Source organism: Suricata suricatta, chromosome 3 (genome assembly GCF_006229205.1).
Source record: "Suricata suricatta isolate VVHF042 chromosome 3, meerkat_22Aug2017_6uvM2_HiC, whole genome shotgun sequence".
In the NCBI taxonomy this organism is placed as follows: domain Eukaryota; kingdom Metazoa; phylum Chordata; class Mammalia; order Carnivora; family Herpestidae; genus Suricata; species Suricata suricatta.
Genome location: NC_043702.1, coordinates 174,679,108 through 174,694,243, shown reverse-complemented (window position 1 = coordinate 174,694,243; position 15,136 = coordinate 174,679,108). Strand labels below are relative to the sequence as shown.

The 15,136-nt window shown below is 60.1% G+C and overlaps 2 protein-coding genes across 2 annotated transcripts; one reads left to right on the top strand and one right to left on the bottom strand.

Annotated features, from left to right (window-relative positions):
- Positions 1-9: 9 nt before the first annotated feature.
- Positions 10-4,501, top strand: MTX1 (metaxin 1; the record flags this gene model as incomplete). Its single annotated transcript, XM_029933459.1, has 8 exons — positions 10-207; positions 1,390-1,459; positions 1,568-1,647; positions 2,972-3,064; positions 3,195-3,377; positions 3,469-3,545; positions 3,905-4,059; positions 4,155-4,501. Coding segments are annotated over 8 exons (1,074 nt in total), but the record flags the coding sequence as incomplete, so codon positions are not given.
- Positions 4,502-4,926: 425 nt separating this feature from the next.
- Positions 4,927-9,161, bottom strand: GBA (glucosylceramidase beta). The gene is made up of 11 exons (XM_029936030.1): positions 9,002-9,161; positions 8,564-8,651; positions 8,151-8,342; positions 7,897-8,043; positions 7,497-7,630; positions 7,122-7,294; positions 6,661-6,898; positions 6,115-6,339; positions 5,629-5,792; positions 5,179-5,295; positions 4,927-5,094 (listed from the first exon to the last, which is right to left on the bottom strand). The coding sequence occupies exons 1-11, from the start codon at positions 9,026-9,028 to the stop codon at positions 4,989-4,991; spliced, it is 1,611 nt and encodes a 536-aa protein (XP_029791890.1). The 5' UTR covers positions 9,029-9,161; the 3' UTR covers positions 4,927-4,988.
- Positions 9,162-15,136: the final 5,975 nt, after the last annotated feature.

Sequence of the window (15,136 nt, the reverse complement as noted above, 5' to 3'; positions counted from 1 at the left end):
CCCGCCTCGCCTGCGGCCGCCCCGCAGCCCCCGCCTCAGGCGGCCGGAGGGGCGGGCCTGGGGGCGGGGCCTCGAGGGCGGGCGGAAGCCCGGGGGGAGGTGCTTCCGGGACAGAGGGCGGGCAAGATGGCGGCGCCCATGGAGCTGTTCTGCTGGTCGGGGGGCTGGGGGCTACCGTCAGTGGACCTGGACAGCCTGGCCGTGCTGGTGAGGGGTGGCGCCATCGCCCTCTGCTGCGCCCTGGAGGACTGGGGAGGGAGCCGAACTAGGCGATCTTCCGAATTTCACCAGGGCGCCTCAGCACGGGCGCACTGCGGGGAACTGAGGCAGCCAAAGACTGGCGTGCTGGCCGATACGGGCTCAGTGCCCTGTGGGTTAACAGCCTAGGTTTTCCGCAGCCATAGAAAGAGGCCTGGTCGGGGGTTCAGGAAATGTGTGTTAGTCCTTGTTCATCCGTTTACTGGCTGTGACCTTGGGGCTCTCCCTGGTCTCGGAGCACTGTTTCTTCATCTGGAGGTTTACTGACCCTCGCGGATCTGAGGGTCCTCGGGCTTGGCATTCCTGTCTCCTCAGCCTCCCTTTCCTCCTCCCCCTCCCCTTCCTCCTCACTACACAGCATTAATGAGTTCATTTATTGAACCGGAAGGCCTCCTGCCAGGCTCTGTGGAAAGAGCTTTGGAGTCAGGTTCGCTTTATTCATTCACTTCTTCATTTAATAAGCATGTATCAGACCTCTTCCAGATATCACGCCGTGCACGGGAAGATGAGTAAGACTTAGTTCCTCCCCTGTAGTTGTTTACGGAAAGGCAGACGTGTTAACAAATAAACGTAATATGTTCAGGTGTTAAGGTTTAAGGAGGAATAGGCCACAGAGACTCCTTAAGAAGGGCCTGATCAGTGCTTCCAAGAGAAGGGACACACTGGGTAGGAAGAACTCAGGACACGTACATCAGGTAGGTGGCAGGAGAGGAGCCAGGGACAAGGCTCTTACTGGCAGACTTGCTGTTACAGGCTCACTGGCTCCGTGAGCCCTGTGTTCCCTGCTGTAAAATGGAAACCATAATGTCCGCCTCTGTGAGTCAAGTACTAAGCATTTAATATTCAATAAATATTATTTCTTTTTTTCTTTTTAATGCTTATTTATTTTGACACAGAGAGCACATGCAAGTAGGGGAGGGGCAGAAAGAGAGGGAGAGAGAGTCCCAAGCAGGCTCGGCATGGTCAGCGCAGAGCCCAACGCAGGCCTCGAACTCACGAACCGTGAGATCATGCCCTGAGCCAAAATCCAAAGTCAGAGGTCTAACCTACTGAGCCCCCGCCAGGTGCCCCTGTCATTTCTCTTCTTGATTCCCCTGTGGGGGCCTCTGCCTTCTGCTTCCTTCCCTGCAGACCTATGCCAGGTTCACTGGTGCCCCCCTCAAGGTGCACAAGACTGGCAACCCCTGGCGGAGCCCTTCAGGTACTCAGCCTCCCGGGGTGAGGCAGGGGAGGGGCAGGAGACAGACAGGGCTGTGCGCGGGGGATAGGCAGCTAAGGGGCTGCTGGTGCCTTTTTGTTTCTGCGTCAGGAACTCTGCCTGCCCTCCGGACCAGTGACGGAGAGGTCATCTCGGTGCCACACAAGATCCTCACCCACCTGCGAAAAGAGGTAGGTGGCTCGGTAGGAGGGCTGCTGGTGAGAGTGGCCGAGGCGCCAGTGCACCACGCCTGTGTCACCCGCGCCGAGCTGGGCTCCCCTGAGCACACGGCCTGACAGAGAGGCATGCCGGGTGTGGACTCAGTAAGCGCTGGCCAGGCCCAGGCGTTCAGCTGGGGCGCTGGGGACATATCCGGAGCCTGCGGGGCTGCGAGGGAGGGAGAGGGGAGTGGGCTGGTGACACGTGGAGGGAAAGGAGGGCAGAGGAGAACGTTTGGCTCAGGGGAGGCTGAGGTCCTCGGAGGTGGCTCTGGAGAGGGACTTGTCAGGGCCATCGCCCTTTTCTCAGGGACCAGGCTGGGCTGGACATGGGGCTCAGGATGGACAAGGCATAGGGCCAGGGTGGGGAAGTCGAGACAGCATTACAAGAGGAGTGAGGATATCTTGGCTGTGCTCTTCATTCTGTCCTTGACTGTGTGACCTTGAGCAGGTGGCTTCACCTCTCAGAGCGTAAGCCCCTTTGAAGCCAGGGGGCTTAGCCAGGGTGCGTTCCAAGGGCTCGGCTCGCTTTCGTGGGAACACGTGGTGGACATGCAACCCGCCTTGTTTCTGTTTTCCCAGCGGTGAAGGAGCTGGGGGCTGGGGAGAGGGGATCCAGGGAGAAGCCAAAGTCCCTGGCGGCCGGGCCGCCACCCATGTCCTTATGTGTGAGCACGGTTTTTCCAGTCCCCAGAGTTTTCTCCTAACACAGCCACATTGAGAGAGGGCTGGTACCCCATTCTGTAGGGGAGAAACTGAGGCTCAGCAAGTTTTGTAAGGTGCCTGCTCCGGAGGTTGCGTGGGGACAGACCTCACTCGAGGTGTGCAGAGGGCTGCTGAACACTGGGGCCTGCGAAGGTGGGGTGAGCGATACATAGGATGTGGGGACATCGTGCGGTGGCAGCACCCAGGCCGTGGAATGAAACAGAAGAAAGAGCCAAGAACACGCTGAGGGAACCCGCCGGAGGGCCCTGGCTCCGAGGCCACCGGCCCCGAGCCGCCCCGCCAGCCCCAGGGCGCCCGTGCTGGGGACTTCTGTTAGAAAGCTCTCCGCGGAGACTCCGGGAGCCGCTCCTGGTCTGCGGCTGGGCCTTCCTCTCCCGCTGTGGGCGCCCGGCCTCGGTGGCCAGCAGGCTCCAAGGTCCGGGCGTTCCGCCAACAGCAACAAGCTACTGGACGGGCCCCGGCAAGGGGGCCTCGGCGGGAGAAGCTGCCTGGCCTCCGTCTGCTCCCCGCAGGGGCCAGTGAGGCCGGTACTGGACAGGAGGCCTCCCCCTGACCGCCGTCTCCTCCGCAGAAGTACAACGCTGACTACGATCTGTCGGCCCGGCAGGGGGCAGACACCTTGGCCTTCATGTCTCTGCTGGAGGAGAAGCTGCTCCCGGTGCTGGTGAGTGTGTCCAGACCGCCTGGCGTTCGTGGTGCTCACACCCCGCGCCTGCGCGCTGGGGGCAGGCCTCCCACACTATGCAGGTGCACCGGCTCAGACCCGCTTCGTCCTTCCTGCCCCCCACATTCAGATCCATACTTTTTGGGTGGACACCAAGAACTACGTGGAGGTGACCCGGAAGTGGTACGCCGAGGCCATGCCCTTCCCCCTGAACTTCTTCCTTCCTGGCCGCATGCAGCGACAGTTCATGGAGCGGCTGCAGCTGCTGTGCGGGGAGCGCAGGCCCGAGGACGAGGACGAGCTGGAGAAGGAGGTGCGCCCTGGGCGGGGGCAGGGGGGGGGCGGGGGGGAGGGTGTGCCCAGGGTCCCCATAGCCCACAGCCCGCCCCGCCTCCCCCCTGCAGCTGTACCAGGAGGCTCGGGAATGCCTGACCCTGCTCTCCCAGCGCCTGGGCTCTCAGAAGTTCTTCTTTGGGGATGCGTGAGTGTGCCTCCGGGGAGACCAGGTGGCCCCGGGCAGGGAGAGGCAGGCCCAGACGTCGCTGTGGGAAGAGGGGTGGCCCCAGTGCTGGACGGGAGGTCCTGGGGACAGACGGCTGCCGACAGAGGGGCTGTGTGTGAGGCGGGAGGGCTGCCAGGCCTAGGAGCCGCCGCGGGGCTCTCAATGTGGCCTTTATGCAGCCCTGGGATAGAGTCCCATTCAGGGCCTGGCTGGCGCCGCCTGGGGGGCCCTCCCTGCGCCAGGCGGGGTCCAGGACCGGCCATCCCCCCCCAGGGCCCCCCGCTCCCCCGCCCTGGGGCCCCAGGCGCTCCCCTACAGCCCTTCTCTTTGGGCTCCAGCCCCGCCTCCCTGGACGCCTTCATGTTTGGCTACTTGGCGCTGCTGCTGCAGGCGAGGCTGCCCAGCGGGAAGCTGCAGGCCCACCTGCGGGGGCTGCACAACCTCTGCGCCTACTGCGCGCACATCCTCAGCCTCTACTTCCCCTGGGATGGAGGTGAGCGTGGGCACTCACCGGGGTGGGGTGCGGGACAGGGACCCGAACCCCGGAACCAGCCCCCACCCCCTCCCCCTTCCTTCCTTGTTCCTCAGCGGAGGTGCCGCTTCCACGCCAGACGCCAGCAGGCCCGGAGGCTGAGGAGGAGCCGCACCGGCGGCGGGACCAGGTGCTGTCGGTGCTGGCGGCGCTGGCGGCCATGGCCGGCTACGCCCTGCTCAGCGGCATCGTGTCCCTGCAACGGGCAGCGCCTACCCGGGCCCCCGGCCCCCGGTCACTGCGCATGGCCGAGGAGGAGGAGGAGGACGAGTGACCTGGCCGCGAGCTCCCAGGCCGGACTTTTCTGCTCTCACACATTCCAGAGGCTTCTCTGCTTCCCCACTGTCGGTACGGCCGGAAAACGGGCGCCCCTCCCGGAATAAAGCCGTCCACGTGGACTGCAGTTACACGTTCTCTTTCTTGAGGGGCCGCCCTCTTTCCAGTAGCCACTGGCCGCGGGCTGTCGAGGCTGCCTGAGCCCACCCACTGGTGCCCTGACACCGTCAGCGCTTCCACACGGCCCACGGAAGACACGGCGCCCCGTTTGGGGCTCCCTTTCCTCAGCTCCCCGCCCCCAGCTTGTGTCCGTACAGGCAGTGAGCTCACCCTGGGCCCGGGCCCAGTTTCCACGGGAGCCAGCACACACGCACACAGGCCTGGGGGCGGGGCCGCTGGGGCTCCCCTCTCCTCCCCTTAGGGGCCTCCAGGCCCTGGCCCCCCACGGGGGGGTGGGGTGGGGGGGTGAGTCACATAAACCACGGCCCCTGGGCTTACATCACCCAAGCTCGCCCTGGCCCTCCTGTACCCTCTTTAGCCACAAACAGCGCGTGAGCCGACTCTGCCCCTTTAATGCCCGTAGTGAACCCAGTGCTGCCGGTGTCTCTGCCCCGTCACTGGCGACGCCACAGGTACGTGTGGATGGAGTAGGCAGGGGACAGGGTCTCCAGGAAGCCCACAGCAGGGTCTGCGATGGTGAGGGGCACGTCCTTGGAGGAGCTGGGGAAGCAAGGGAGAAGCTGAGTGCTCAGTCCTGCCGAGCCCGCCGTCTACCTTCCCTGCCCCCGGCCCTGCCGCTCTCACCGGTTCAGCACGACCAGAACCGCAGAGCCGTCGGGGCGCAGCAGCGCCACTGTGTCCAAGCTGTTCTTCTCGCTGGCCAGCAGCCCCACTCTCTGCGAGCCTTCCGGAATGAACTTGCTGGGGGCAGGGGACGGGATGGTCCAGGACCCCAGCATCGCCCCTCGGGGCAGGACCCGCTCCCTCAGGGGCAGTGCCCTGGCCAAAGGTCTGGTCACCGAAGCTCGATGCTGCTGGGCAGGCCCTGCCCTCGCTCCCTGACCCCAGCGTCCGGCATGCAGGGCTTGCCCGCCGCCACTCAGTCACTTCCTGCCCGGATGGTGCAAGAGGCACAGGTGTGTCTCTCCCAAGCTCCCACCCTGAACATCTTCCTGTTTCCTCCCGGGGGTGACAGGAGCCCCACACAGGAGACACAGGCCTGGCGAGGAGGTGGGGCGCCCACCCACCGCTCACCTGAAGTGGCCAAGGTGATAGAACATGGGCTGTTTGTAAAACGTGTCTTTGGCGATGTCCACGATGACGGGGCTGTCGACGAAGTTGCGCACCCAGTTGGGTCCCCCTTCGGGGTTCAGGGCAAGGTTCCAGTCCGTCCAGCCGACCACGTGGTACAGGAGGTTCTGGGGCGGGGCGGGGCAGGGACAAAGGCCTCGGGTGGGGTCCCCAGACAACGTCGCCAAGGGTCTCGTGAGTGAGCCGGGCTGGCGGCGCCCTGGCCCCCGTGAGGGGAGGGCGGGCGGCCAGGATGGAAGCAAGGGAGCAAACCAGGAAGGAGGGGAGCGGTGGGATGAGCAAGCCGGCAGAGGGGAGGCAAGATACAGAGCCCCCGCATCCCCAAGCCTGCCCCAGAGAGCCAGTCACAGGGACAAGCTGGAGAAGAGAGAGGCCCTCCCTTTGGTGGGATGAGGAAGGCACGCGGTGGCGGGGGCCCCGGGCGCTCACCGTGATGACGCTGTGGCTGTACTGCATCCCTCGGTCCCAGGAGCCCAGGCGCACGCTCTGCTCCCAGAACTTGGAGCCGACGCACGCCTCTGAGGCGAAGAGCATGGTGTCGGGGAACAGGCGGTGGGTCTCCCCCAGGGTGGCCTTGGCTGGGGCCAGGAAGTCCAGGTACCAGTGGACCGCGATGCCATGAACATACTTGGCCGCCTCCGGGTCTGCGAGCACCTGTACGGGGTGGGGGTGGGGGGCACTAAAACGAGGCCCTGCGTGGAGGGTTCCAGAAGCAGCCCTGGGGACCTGAGACATGGGTAGTGGGAGGCAGGCAACTAGAGGGGTTAAAGTGACGCACCTCGGGGGCCTCTGGGGCCCTGGAGATCCAGAGGAGGCTCTGGCCCCTCCGCCCCCCAGGGGAGCCGCCCGGCTGCCTGGCTCCCGCCCAGGGGGTTCTAGGAATCAAGAGTTGGGGCAGGAAAGACACCCTGGGAGCCAGTTAGCTGGATGCTAGATTTGGGGGTGCCGGGATACCCCAGAGGCCCTGGGCCTTACCACCTGGGCCCAGCGGGGCAGCAGCAAGCGCTGATCGTCCAAGATGAGCAGGCGGACATCGCGGTGTGTGCTGTTGGCGAGGGCGGGACCCAGGTCCCGGGCGATGAAGTCCCGCTGATGCTCAGCGGTGAAGCCCAGGCACTGGAAGGGGTACCCGCTGATCAGACCCGCGGAAGGCTCGTTCTCTGCCGTCACTGCCCAGAACTGCAGCTTGTGCTCGGCGTAGGCATCTAGGAACCTGGCAGGGAGAAGGATGAGTGCGGTCCTGGGCGAGAGGGGAGGCCAGCACCCTGGGGAATGGAGGCCCGCTGAGGTGGGGACACCGACAGGCAGAGTCTGAAAGGCCCAGGAGGTAGAAAGGTGGTCTGAGGAGTCAGACCTGGGGGTGAGCCAGGGCCACGGGGGAACGGGGGTGCAAAGACTAGGGGGGTGTCAGACCCACGGGCTTGCAGCTCCCTTACTTAACAAAGTATCTGGCCCAGGTCTGGTGGTAGAGATCTCCGGGCTGCCCCTTGAGTGACCCCTTCCCATTCACTGCCCCGTTGGTCTTCAGCCAAGTGGGTGATGTCCAGGGACTGGCGAAGAGTGACACAGGGCGTGGGGCTAGCTCCAGGGCCTGGTGAATCAGGGGTATCTAGAGACCGTGGAGGTGAGGAGACATGGAGCTGGAACACGGACAGACTGGCCCAACTGGTGCGTCAGGCTGAGCCGTCGGCCCCTGCCCACCTCGGGACAGAACCGAGAGCAGGGATGGGCTCTGTGTCTCCCCGCAGCCTCCTCTGGCCCGACGCTCCTCGCCCAGCAGGCATCGCGTTCCACCAGGGTCGAGTGCCCACCTTGAGCTTGACGTCTTCCTCGGGGAGGATGAAGTCACGCAACTGGAAGTCATCAGGGCTGTCGTCGTAGGTGTAGGTGCGGACGGAGAAGTCGCAGCTGGCCATGGGCACCCGGATGATGTTGTACTCGATGCCTGCGGGAAGCGAAGGCCGACACATGAGCGTCTGAGTCAACGGGGCGGGGCGGGGGGGGGCCTGCCTACCACTTGCCAGGCCTGAGTTCTGTCTGAGGCGCCTGGGCCCTGGGCTGGGGTCTGCGGAGCCAGGCACCTGGGTGGAACGCTCAGCGGAAGGTAGGAAGGACCCAAATGTCAGGGACGGGTGGGATCACGGCCACCGGGAAGGTCAGAGTGGCAATCACACTATGTCATCTTGCCCCCCACCCCCACCCCGTCCTCACCTTCTTCGGAGAAATAGGATTTGAGGAGCAAATTGCGGGCGGGGGCTGACAGGGCGAGGATGTTGAGGGCGGCGGCGTCTGTCACGGCCCCTCCAAACCCCTTCACTTTCTGGAACTTCTGATCTGGCTGAAGGGTCAGGAGCAGCCCTGAGGACGGGCACGGAGACGGAGGGTGTCAGCGCACAGGGAAGTGAGGCCACAGGCACGACTTAGCTCCAGGGGGCCCAGCCGTGGGGGCGGGGTGGAGGGGTCACCTTGGCCCGTGCGGGTGGCCTGGATGGGCCCCAGACTCCGCTCCATGCGGCGCCCACTGCGCGTGCTCTCGTACCGGGCAAAGGTGCCAGAGGCAGGCAGGGTCAGGGGGTCAAGAGAGTCGCAGTAGGTGGCATTGCAGACACAGACCACCGAGCTGTAGCCAAAGCTTCTGGGGCTGCAGGGGCGGGCACCTGCAAGGGAGGAGCAGAGGCGGCGGCCGGGGCTGAGGGAGGAGGGCCAGACTGGACGCTGGTTTCGAAAGTTCTCTCGCTGTTGTTCTCCCGCAGGGTTGGTCCTGGTCACCCAGAAGGTTCGCTGAGAGCCCTGACGCCCCGGTGTGGCACAAGGGACCCGAGGCCCAGCGGGCGAAGGCAACCTCCCCAGGGCTGCCTCCCCTCTCTGACTCACTCACCTGATGCCCACGATACAGCCTCAAGTAGAAGCAATCCCACGAGGCTGGCAGCCATGATGCCTCCCCGGCCCAAGGGCTTGGGGTGCTCCTGAGGACAGAAAGGGGAGAGGCTGGGAGGCCCCTCTCCGCCCTCAGCTACTCTCCTGTGGGCGGGGGGGCCCGCGGCCTGGCTCCCACCTTCCTCTGAGAGCGGTGGCACAGGACCCAAGACACCTGGGTGCTGCCCTCCCACCAAGCCCTCTGCCCACCCCAGCCGGGACTCTTGTCCACCCCTCCTCCGGCCAGCTCCTCCCCGGACCCCCCCTCCCTCCGCCCCTCCGTCAAAGAGCCATGATGGCCTGGATCTGAGGAGACTGTCATTCACTGAGTTCCAGCATCCGGATGGCCAGGATTCCAGAAGCAGAGTGACAGGACCAGTGGGGGCTCTGGCTCGCCCACCTCTCGGAGAGGACTCGAACGCTCCATCCTACACCAGGTGACGGCACGGCAGGGCTCCCGAGCCTCGGAAGGATAGAGCACCCACTAACTAAAAACGGGGATGCAGGTGCTGCCAGGAGCTACAGGCACCTGGTGAGCCCTGCGGGTTTAGTTCCGGCTTAAAGGCGCGATGGGTCACGTGACGACTATGGGGGCGTCACATGATACGGGAAGTGAGGCAATTGCAACCATACTTGTGAAGGGCGCCTGGCCTCCTCCAGGCTGCTGGCGTTGATTCCTCCTGGAATATCCTGGAAGGCACGTGCGGGTGACAGCCTTGGGGAGAATGTAGATCAGAGATCTGAGCGGAAGGTTGGGTAAAGGCTCCCGAGCCCCTGGGGACGGGCAGCACAGCAGGCTCGCTGCTTTCTTGAGAAAAAAGATTTGTAAGTGATGCCTAAGAAAGGTGGGGCCCCAGGCTGGCTAGGTCAGTAGAGCAGGTGAGTCTTGATCTCCAGGTTGTGAGTTCAAGCCCCACACTGGGCACAGAGCTGACTTAAAAAATAAGTAAAAATAAAGATAAGGTAATACTAATAAAAGTGATACTGATCAAAGAGGTTCACAGGGCACCTGGGGGGCCAGCCAGTGAAGCATCTGACTTTGGCTCAGGTCATGACCTCACAGTTTGTGAGTCTGAACCCCGCACCTGGCTGTGTGCTGACAGCTCAGGGCCTGGAACCTGCTTCGGATTCTGTGTCTCCTCTTTCTCTGCCCGTCCCCTGCTCATGCTCTGTCTCTTTCTCACAAACAAGTAAACATTAAAAAAAAAAAAAAGCCCACCCACAGGTAGTTTACACATGAAGAGAAAGTAACAGGTGTTCATGAGGTGGCCCTTCATGGTGGGAGTGACCCAGTAGGCCTCTCAGAGGAGGAGGGGTGGAAATGCAGGGAGGACAGGCCGTAGGCAGAGAGAGCGACTCACCAGCGTCATGCTGATCGGGACGTTTCGCCATCAGATGGGGACTGTCATAACTGGTTTTCCTTGGTTGTGCAAAGTGGGTCTGAAACCCGTAAGTGCATGCAGCCGCGTCTTCAGCGGGTGTGAGAAGGGGGTGGTCCGCAGCAGTGCCCCCAGCAGTGCCCCCGGGACCTGGGATTCAGTGGGAGTGACGCACTCAGCTCTGACCTGGGCGCCGATCTCCCCGCCTGTGTGAGGAGCCCTGACTGGGACCAGTAAGACAAGTGTGGGTAGAGCCCAGTGGGTGCTCCAGAGCCGTTTCATCATTTCGGTGACGAGGCGCCCTGGGGGCTCAGTCGGGGAAGCATCCGACTTGGGCTCAGGTCATGATCTCATGGGTCCAATTTGAGCCCCGCATGAGGCTCTGCGCTGACAGTACGGAGCCTGGGATTCTCTCCGTGTCTCTGCTCCTCCCCCAGGTTGCTCTCTCACTCTCTCAAAATAAATTTTATTTATTTTTATTTTTATTGTTTTACATTTATTTAGTTTTGACAGAGGCAGAGCGTGAGCATGGCAGGGGCAGAGAGAGGGAGACATAGAATCCGAAGCAGGCTCCAGGCTCTGAGCTATCAGCACAGAGTCTGATGCGGGGCTTGAACTCACAAACTGTGAGATCATGACCTGAGCCGAAGTCAGACACTCAACAGACTGAGCCCCCCAGGTGCCCCCAAATTTAAAAAAAAAACACATTAAAGAAATGCTTGCAGTGAAGACTTTCCAGACACATTCTGGGCCAAACTGATCATTTCTTCTGTGTCCCTAAGGCCCTGAAACCTAATCTCAGTGGGACAAGCTGGGTTTGAATCCTGGCTCCTGCAGCACTTCCCCACGGTTTGACCTTTTTTAAAAAAAATTAAAGGGGCTCCTGGGGGGCTCAGTTGGTTAAGCTTCCGACTTCTGACTCCCGGGTGCACCCCAGGAAGCACGGATCCCAAGTCAGATCTCACGTTCGTGGGTTCGAGCCCCACGTCAGGCTCTGTGCTGACAGCTAGCTCAGAGCCTGGAGCCTGCTTCACATTCTGTGTCTCCTCCTCTCTTTGCCCCTCCCCCTCTCATGCTCTGCCTCTCTCTGTATCAAAAATAAATAAAAAACATTAAAAAAATAAAATAATAAAAATAAAAATTTTTAAATGTTTTATTTACTTTTGAGAGAGAGAGACAGCATGAACAGGGGAGGATCAGGAGAGAGGGAGACACAGAATCTGAAGACAGGCTCCATGCTCTGAGCTAGCTGTCAGCACAGAGCCCAGTGTGGGGCTCGAACCCATGAACGGTGATATCATGACCTGAGCCGAAGCCGGACGCTTAACTGACTAAGCCACCCAGGCGCCCCTAAAAAACATTTTTAATGTCTTTATTTTATTTTGAAAGAGACAAATAGTGAGCAGGGGAGGGGCAGAGAGAGAGGAGACACAGAATCGAAGACAGGCTCCAGGCTCTGAGCCAGCTGTCTGCACAGAGCCTGACTCGGGGCTTGAACACATGGACTGTGCGATTATGACCTGAGCCAAAGTCTGATGCTTAACCTACTGAGCCCCTCCAGGCGCCCCGCCCCGCTGTTTGACCTTGAATGAACTTCATCAGGCTAAGCCACACACACCACACTGCTAAGGTGTGGCCTGACCGCGACTTGGGGGGGGGGGGGGCGTGCGCATCCCGCTCTCTCCTGACAATAAATGGCTAAGGGAACTGCAGCAGAAGGCTTTCCGGCCCCCACGCATCGGGAGTCGAGTTGGGGGGCCCTTCCGCCACCCCAAAGAGCGTGGGTCTTTCCCTGCGGAGAACCGGTCCGTAGCCTTCTGCATTCTGCTTTCCAGGCCGGAGGAGACCCGGCGGCTCCACTGCCAGAGCGGGCCCGCAGTGGAGCCGCAGCGGCCTGGCCCGGGGCAGGGTGTCGGCAGGGTCCGGGAGGGGGCTTCCTGGGGTGCCCGTGGCAGCAGCCCCGGGAGTGGCCTGGACAGGGCCTGGGAGTCCTCGCACCCCGCGCTTGGCCTGTGCGCTGTCCCCTGCCAGGCGGTGGTGAGTGGACTCCACGGGAGTGTCGCGAGCTCCCAGGACGGCGTGCGTGTCCGAGCCACGATTGGCACCAACTACAGCAACGGGGTGGGTGTGTGTCGTGGAGGGAGGGAGCTGAACCGTGAGGACGCGTCTTCCTCCACCGTGCAGACGGGCGGTGGGTAGCTGCCGGCCTTGGTCGGAGTCAGATCCTCGTCTCCACACCCGTCGTCCTGTTTAACAGGAGTTGCGGCCGGGCGACGTTCTCGGGAGGAGGGCAGGGGACACCCCACGCCTCACCGTGCTGCACTTGGCACAGCCTGGACGATTTAGGAAACGTGCGCTCACGGCCCTGCCCGGCTCGGAGAGTGGAGGGCCTCGGCCCCGCCCCCGGGTCCGGCCCCGCCCCCGCCCCGGATCCGGCCCCGCCCCGCCCCGCCCCGCTCTGCAAGCACAGACTCTGTGTCCTATGTTTTCCTCTTACCCTTCCGTCTGTAAAGTTTCCAGCACAGACATCACCTCATCTTTCAGATTTCTCTCATGATGTGATTTGTCCTTGAGGCTTTTATATATATTTTTTAAGTTTATTGACTTATTTTGAGAGAGAGGGAGAGATGGGGGAGGGGCAGAGAGCGGGCGGGGGGGGGGGCGGGGGGGAGGGGGGAGAGAGAATCCAAAGCAGGCGCTGCACTGTCAGAGCAGAGACCAACTCTGGGCTGGGACTCATGAACCGTGGAATCGTGACCCGAGATGAAACCAAGAGTCAGATGCTCAACTGACTGAGCCACCCAGGCTCCCCTTTTTTCCTTTTTTTTTTTTAATGCACCAATAAACATTTGTTATTTCACGTAGTTCTGTAGGTCAGGAATTCAGGAGTTCCTTAGCTAGTTGCTGCAGATTCGAGGTCTTTCTGAGCCTATAGCCTGGATGTGGGCTGGGACTGCGGCTCTGCAGGCTCGGAGAGGACGTAATGGTGAGCTGCGAGCGAACCTGAGCCAGGTGGACTGAAGGCTGGCTGTCGGCAGGAGGCCTCAGTTCCTCACCGTGCGGACTTGTCCACAGGCTGTTTGAGGGTCCCCACAACAGGCAGCGTGAGAGACCTCGGAGAAGGCCAGGCAGGAGCCTCCGGGTCACACATCATCATTTCTACTACATGCTATTGGCCATACAGGCCTTCCCTACGTGGTTTGGGGGGGGGGGCGTGCCAAAGGACCGAACAAAGGTATGAACACCAGGCAGGATCATTTGGACCAGCTAGGAGGCTACCTACTGGAGTCCACCCTCTGGTCCGCAGTAAGTCATGTCCCTCCCACATATAAATATTTTACCTCCCCCCAGGTCCCCCACAATCTCATTATAGCTAAAGTCTAGAATCTTATTAGGCAATGGTTTCTTATATGCGATTTCAAAACACAAATAACAGAAGAAAAAAAGATAATTCGGACTCATCAAAACAAAAAGTGTGCAGGGCACCTGGGTGGCTCAGTTGGTGGAGCATCTGACCTCGGCTCAGGTCCTGATTTTGCAGTTCGTGAGTTCAAGTCCCACGTGGGGCTCTGTGCTGACAGCTCAGAGCCAAGCCTGCTTCGGATTCTGTGTCTCCTTCTCTCAACCCCTCCCTTGCTCACACTCTGTCTCTGTCTCTCTCTCTCGAAAATAAACATTTTTAAAAAATTTAAAAAGCTCTCCTTCTAAGTGTATAATTTAATGATTTTTGGTAAATTTACGGAGTTGTGCAACAGTTCATCTCCAGTCCCACCCCGGTCCCAGGCGGCCACTGATCTATTTTCTGTGCCCAAAGATAGTCTATTCTAGAATTTCATGTAAATGGAATCACGTGATATGTGACCTTTCCTGCCTGACTTCTTTCACTAGCATCATGCTTTTGAGGATCATTCTTGTCACGGCGTGTGTCAGTATTTTGTTCCTTCTTATCGCTGAATAGTAAGTCCATGGTATGGGAATATCACAGTTTGCTTATCGCCCTGGCGGACACGTAGGCTGTCCCCATGAGTCACACTGCCGTAAATACTCACGTGCACGTCTTTGGACATACTTTCATTTCTCTCTCTTTTAATGTTTTAAAATTTATTTTGGGAGAGAGACAGCACGGGTAGAGGAGGGGCAGGGAGAGAGGGGACAGAGAATCCCAAGCAGGCTCCACTCTGCCAGCGTGGAGCCCGATGGGGGGGTCCGAACTCCCGAACCCTGGGATGACCACCTGGGTGACACCGAGAGTGAGACACTTCAGTGACGAGCCCCCGGCACCCCTGAAACTTCGGTTTGTCTGAAGGAGATCCCCGTTAGGGGGTCGCTGTGCCACGTGGCAGCTCTGTGTTTAACATTCTGAGGAAAGTCCAAACTGGCCTTCAAAGCGGCTGCGCCACTTTACATCCCCCCCAGGACCGTCTGAGTGCTCTAGGGTCTCCTCGTCCCTGCCAATAGTCGTCACTGGCATTTTTACGGTAGCCGGAAGCCATCCTAGTGTGTGCGCAGTGGTGTCTCAGTGGTTTTGATCTGCATTGCCTTAATGACCAATACTGTCAAGCATCTTGTTATGTGCCTAGCGTCCATTTGTATGTTATCTCTGGGAAAATGTCTATTCAAATGCTTTGCCTATTTTTAAATTGGGTTGTCTGTCTGTTATTGAATTGTAGGAGCTCATTATATATCTTGGATCCTTGGCCCTTATCAGATATATGACTTGCAAGTATTTTCTCCCATTCCATGGGTTGTCTTGTCATGTTCTTAATAGGGTCTTTTGAAGCACAAACACTTGCTGATTTTTTAAAAATTTGCATCCAAGTTAGTTAGTATATAGCACAATGATGATCTTAGGAGTAGATTCCAGTGACTGATCCACTTTTTTATTTTTTTAATGTTTATTTATTTTTGAAGGAGAGAGAGACACGTTGTGAGCAGGGGAGGGGCAGAGAGAGGGCGAGACACAGAATCTGAAGCAGGTTCCAGGGTCTGAGCTGTCAGCACAGAGCCCGACGCTGGGCTGGAACTCACAAACCACTAGATCATGACCTGAGCCGAAGTCAGATGCCTCACTGACTGAGCCACCCAAGTTCCTCTGGAGAGACTTTTAAAAAATGTTTATTTCTTTTGAGAGAGAGAGAGAGAGAGAGAGAGAGAGA

What these genes read in the sequence shown, in the direction of transcription:
- GBA (XM_029936030.1), bottom strand. Translation starts at nt 9,028, where the DNA reads ATGGAGCGTTCGAGTCCTCTCCGAGAG. An exon ending in TGCCCCGCTGGGCCCAGGTG is followed by an intron (nt 6,340 to 6,660) that starts GTAAGGCCCAGG and finishes CACCCCGTACAG; the next exon opens with GTGCTCGCAGACCCGGAGGC. An exon ending in ACAGCCACAGCGTCATCACG is followed by an intron (nt 5,793 to 6,114) that starts GTGAGCGCCCGG and finishes GCCCCGCCCCAG; the next exon opens with AACCTCCTGTACCACGTGGT.